The following is a 6,000-nucleotide window of genomic DNA, read 5'->3' on the forward strand; positions in this document are numbered from 1 at the left end:
AGGTTTTGCAAAATGGGTTAATGGCCAACTTCTATAAGTAGCATAATTTTTGTCTAGAGTATATTGCTAATTTATTCGTATTCGTGCGGGGTTTTTTTTTGTATGAAGAATGTGCTGCTTTATAACAGTTGAATAGATATGTCTTAGATAGCAGTTTACACCACAGCCTTCTCTGCGTTACAATTGAGTATTTTTTTTCTATCACTTTTCTAAATGTTTGCCATTGTACCACTAGGTGGTAGTGCAGGAATCAGTTATTAACTATCTGTTGACTTTAAAGAGTCATGTGAAAATTATAGTATGTTAACAAGACATTTTAAAACAGTGCTGTTTTTGAAAGATACAGTCATTGGGAACTTTGGCATATATATAGCAAAATTTCTGTTTACTTATCCATGTATATTATATTGTATGGGCGAGTCACTACAGTATGGGTATTATATAAATTAACTTTGAAAATTTGAAAGTGTTTTTAATAGTGTAGATATTATATTATACCGAATTATAACCGATATATAACTGGTGAAAAAGAGTTATTGATAACAAATTAATTTTGTGCATATGATATAAAACATTTTATATTAGAACTGTTGTAATATTTCTAGGATTTCCAGAGTCCTGAAGAATAGCTCAGTTTGTTCATCACACTTAAGAAGGCAAATGTCTTTTAGAATTAAGTGGGTTTTTTCAAAAGCAGTTTTTGATATGTTGGGGGGAGTTTTCTGCTCAAACTTAAAATGGTAAAAAGTCATTTTCCCTAAGTCATTGGGAATGCTATTCGTAGTTCATACATGAGATACATGGTTTTTAGTAAAGAGTATTTGCTTCCTATTCTAGGATAAAATGGACCAATTATTGCAAATGTTGCAGAGTGCAGATCCAAGTGATGATCAGCCAGATCTCCCAGAGCTGGTCCATCTTGAAGGTAAGAGTCCCAACCCCAGTTCTCTTCAAGCTGTGATAATGACGTACTAATAGCAGCTAAAGTAGGCAATTCCACATCTTTGAGATGTTACTCTTTTCAACAGGAGTGAGCAAACCTATTAGCACAGCCCCCAGACCTCTAGAGACCCCTCCCCAAAGGCCCCATAGTGCAAGGCACAATTAAATCAGAAGTAATTTGCTTAAGTTGAAACTACAGTGTAGCAGCTATTTTCATTTGGGAAAGGGTTCTGTGTGTACTGATGAACTAATACAAACAATGTAGTTGTTATCTATTCGTAATGAATTAAATCACATTTCAGAATTATCCATTTTAATTAATTTAAAAAACAAAAAGTGTAGTCCTTCATCATTTTCAGAACTTAGAATCTGGACACCACAATCACAGAGTTGCCCACCTCTGCTTTACAAATTCTTCAAAGCTAAACTTTTGTACAATCTTAAACTTTTTAAATTTTTCTGTGTTCAATTGACATCAATTGTACCTATTTTAATTTTATATTATTTTATATTTTATTATTTCAAAACTCCTATCATAACCTTCACAAAATCATATTCGAAGGTGATATATGTGTAGTAACAAAGACGAATAAAATGAAAAACACTTAACAATAACGGTAATATAGAACAAATCATTAATACATTTTCCAAATTTTATTTCTAGCGATGTGTCATCAAATGGGACCTCTCATTGATGAAAAACTGGAAGACATTGACAGGTAAGGCTAGTCGACAAATTTTAAAGGAGGAATTGCTTTGATTTAGCAACTAGTATTAAGCAGTCTTAAATGGAAACAGCTTGGGGTGGAGGATTAGGAGATGTGCTATTTTATTTAAAAGGAAATTGACTTCCTTTTTAAAGGAAGCCTGAAATCATTCATTTAGCCACCCACTTCAAGCTATTTGAGACTTCCCATAGGATTAACATCAATGTCTTATACCAGGCACGTTTTTCAAACAAATTCACACAAATTATTGGTTATTGACAGAGTATTTACTTCACATTCATATCCAATTTTTGTGATTAAGTCTGTGAACTTAGTACTTGTATTTTTCTGCATGAAAAGACTGCCATTAACTCCTTTCAGGCAGTTTTGTTTGGTCTTGGGGCATTCGTATACATTCAGCCCTCTGTATCCACAAGTTTTGCATCCATGGATTCCACAAACAAGAACTGAAATATCCTCTCATCCAAAAATGAATTCCAAAAAGTATACCACAAAATATTTCCTTTTACTATGTCATTGTGTGTAATGAGACTTGAACATCCTCAGATTTTGGTATCTGTATGTGTATGCATTCTGGAACCAAATTCTAGTGGTTACCCAGTACTCACTGTGCTGTATTAACAGGGGCAGTTATTTTATTTCCTCTTTTCTATACCTCCATCAATGACAAGCTCCAGGCCTGGATTCCAGACCGGGTCTTGTATTAGGTCTTCAGATAGTAGAGAAAATAGATTGAAAGATGCCAGAATAGCTACTATCAGCAATCAGAAATGCCCCCTCATTTTAATAATAATAATAATAATAATAATAATAATAATAATAATAATAATAATAATTTTATTCTTATATCCTGCCAACCATCTCCCCGAAGGTACTCAGGGCGGCTTACACAGGGACAAGCTATTCATGTTATTCAAAAACAGAAATTAAATGCTCACAATGTTCATTTTAAAAATGTATTAATTTATATTATAATGATTCTTTAAGGAAACATTCAGAGCTTTCAGAACTTAATGTCAAAGTGATGGAGGCACTCTCATTATACACCAAGTTAATGAATGAAGATCCAATGTATTCAATGTATTCAAAACTACAAAACCAACAGTACTACATGACTCAGTCGGGTGTTTCTGGTTCTCAGGTATGCAAACAGAGGTTTATGGATCTGTAGCAGATATTATTGTATTTGGTATCCAACAGTGCATTCTCCTAAACCAGTGATTCCTAACCTGTGGGTCCCCAGATTTTTTGGCCTTCAACTCCCAGAAATCATAACTGCTGGTAAACTCTAGGCCAAAACACCTGGGGACTCACAGGTTGAGAACCACTGTCCCAAACACTATATGGGATAAATACCTGCTTTCTTTTTTTTTGTCAAGAGGCATATCAAGATTATACTGGAATAAAAGGGATTAATTTGCAACAATTCATCAGTAATATAATAAAGTATACTTTTATCTGCCAGCTTTTATGGAATATTGTTAATGTGTTTTCCACTTCATTAAATTGAATTAGGATTCATAGGAAGCAATATGCATCCTGTGAGGAAATGTAGGACTCAGAGGGTTGTAAGAGTCTGGTATACTCAGAAGTGAGGCTGAATCATCAGTTACCATAGTTGATCTCCTCTGGAATTTGCTTCTCCGTTTAAATTGCGAATATTACTAAAATGCTTTCAAATATTATTTTTGTGTCTTAAAGGGGTGAAGAGTAATGAATATAAGTGGAAAACAAAATAGGTTTCTCTCTGCCTTATATATTTCCAGGTTTATTCGGGACAACCTCAGAGTAATGCCTATATGATGGCAGCAGGTGCCCAGATGGGTCATGTACAAGGCTACAGTCTTCCACCAGAACAGCTTCCGCCTCTCAATCAAGGCACAGTTCCTGCAGCAGCGAGCTCTGGGTTACCTAGCCAGCCGGTTCAGACATCGTACACTAAGTAAGTGAGAAATGTAATCTAAACTGTTACCTTGAGTATTTCATGACATCTGCAATATGCTAAAAAGGGCTTTTTTCTTCTGATTCATTTGCAAAGCATAATTTTTAAAAAATATGGGCTCTGTTTGGTGGATGAATGGCATTTACAGTAGGGTCCTGAAGCTTCTTACCCATAAATGAATCCTACTTCTGTGGCACCTGAGTTCTTGCTTAGGATTGCCTTTAAAACAACTTTGTTATTTTTAAAAAACCTTATATATAGGACTCAGAAAACTTCGCGTGTCTCAAAACAATTTCCAGTTTTTAAGGTGTGTCCAGGATGACTCATTCTTTCTCCATTCTTTTAGTGTTTTTATTTGATTTACCATTACAATATGTGTCTGCTATTAAGGTATATGAATTAGAAAGTACTGTCAGCAAGGATCTGTAGAGATCTTAGTAGAAGTTCACAAATGGCAGGTAATGAAGTGGTGTTCTGAGAACCTCCATTGAGGTCCTCTCTAAAATTTGTGACAGGAAAGAAAAGCAAAAGGAAATCTCAGAGGTTTGCAGGGGCCAGTTCATTTTGTTGAGATTCAATTTGTTGCACCTAAAACACAATTAAACCATTTTCTCCAGATGATCTGCTTAAACAGTCTTAGTTCTCAGTTAAATTGCATGTTAAATGAAATTTCTTGACTCCAAATCCTTTGGGCCTCTGATTAGTTCTAGTGAATTTTTACTTTCATTAGAGATGGAAACAAACACACATTTGTTCTTTTATGTATGTTCAGTGAAAAAGTAAATTGTTTTGTCTACCTTGTTTGTACCTTTTTGTCGACACTTATGGTTTCCCATCTTGCTTTGCTTCCAGTGCGATGGTTGGTTCTGTTCCAGGAAGTACCTATGCTAACCAAGGTCCTGTCTACAGCCCGCCCCCATCTGCTGCTCCTGGTCCTGCTGACATTACTGTTTACCCGAATTCTGGAACTATGTCCCAGGTGCCAAACTATAACTTAGTCGCCTCAACCTTGCCCCAACCGCCTGGCAACCAACCACCACAGCAACAGCCTCCTCCATCACAACAAAATACTTACTCCCAGAAGGCACTACTATAGGATATAGGACTTCTGATTCCTAATCTGCTCTAACCTCTGCTGAAGGCAGTTTACAATGTTATCAATTTATTCCTTAATATCTTAAACTTGGTTTATCTTCAGCTTAATAGGAATCTTTCTTGGTGAAAACAAGTATGACGATTCTATTTGCACTGACTTTTTAGGATTTTTTTTAAAGTTTGCAAAGGAGTTAAAATACCTAGGACATTTAATTCCTTTTAAAATACCTAAACATTGGTACAAGGTTATTTATGTCTGCTGAAACTGGCTAGTTTGTGAAGAGTCAACTTGGCAAACTGTCGTGGCATATATATGTTATGTACATATAGTGTGTTTGTGTTAGTGGCTGTTTTTAAATTACAATGGTGATCATGTGAATATATAACAGTGTTAAAGTAATTTACATTACTGTTTTATTAATCATGGATGGATGGGCAATGCTCATGGATTTTATAAGAATGTCTTTTCAGAGTGTAGGAGGAAATTCTAACCTGCATATCTCAGATATTTACAGGCTATGGATATGTTCTTGAAACCGAACTGTCTTCTTTTCATTAACTGTACATCGAATGCAAAAGTGTCTTGCCTTCCTGTAGCCTATGGTGCTACTAGATGACATTCTCTACCAAAGTAAGAGGTCTTGATCTTTAGGCACTCTGCATTCAAATAACATCCTGCTTTAATGAATAATGGTTTCAGAATAATAACTTGCAAGCTGCTAAACATATGGGACCACAAAACACATTTGAATGGTTTTATCTTTATTGTTTAAATGATGTAACCTACACTTCAATGCTGGTTTTATGTCACCTGAATGCTGAAGTATATTCTGTGTATATTGGTGGACATTGCACCAAAGACAGAGGGGTGGATACATTGGATATGAGTGAATGGCATTTTTAAACTGGAACAACATAAAAACACTACATTTATTAAAGTCTTGTTAAGGACTGTCATAATTGTCAGATCACTTGATTGTGTGTATTTTGTTGAAAAAATATCTTGTGGCCTTTTTATACTCCTTCATGGCCTCCGTATAACACAACATAGTGGCTCTGCATGTACACACAGAAACTGTAAGTATGTTTTCAAGTCTTAACAGCTAGCTCTGATGTCTACTTTCTGTGAGGAAAAATGTCACGTAAAGCCTTGAAAGTTTGAGGCAAAGAATAGCACTTTAAGTATCAGCCTAGGATATATTCTCTGGGCCAAAATTACAGATTTTGATATGATTTGTAGATAAAATAAAGATCATTATGTGAAGAGGGGAAAACACTAATGCTGACTTAGGA

At 35.2% G+C, this 6,000-nt stretch overlaps 1 protein-coding gene across 1 annotated transcript in view; it reads left to right on the top strand.

The window, feature by feature from the left end:
- The window catches only part of stam (signal transducing adaptor molecule), a 31,298-nt gene extending 25,625 nt beyond the window's left edge, over positions 1-5,673 (top strand). Inside the window, exons 10-14 of the mRNA XM_062983824.1 lie at positions 838-925; positions 1,607-1,661; positions 2,658-2,811; positions 3,437-3,612; positions 4,465-5,673. Coding sequence (XP_062839894.1) covers positions 838-925; positions 1,607-1,661; positions 2,658-2,811; positions 3,437-3,612; positions 4,465-4,708 — 717 coding nt within the window. The 3' untranslated portion in view covers positions 4,709-5,673. The remainder of the gene's footprint in view (positions 1-837; positions 926-1,606; positions 1,662-2,657; positions 2,812-3,436; positions 3,613-4,464) is intronic.
- Positions 5,674-6,000: the final 327 nt, after the last annotated feature.

This window comes from Anolis carolinensis, chromosome 6 (assembly GCF_035594765.1).
Source record: "Anolis carolinensis isolate JA03-04 chromosome 6, rAnoCar3.1.pri, whole genome shotgun sequence".
NCBI classification, from domain to species: Eukaryota; Metazoa; Chordata; class Lepidosauria; order Squamata; family Dactyloidae; genus Anolis; species Anolis carolinensis.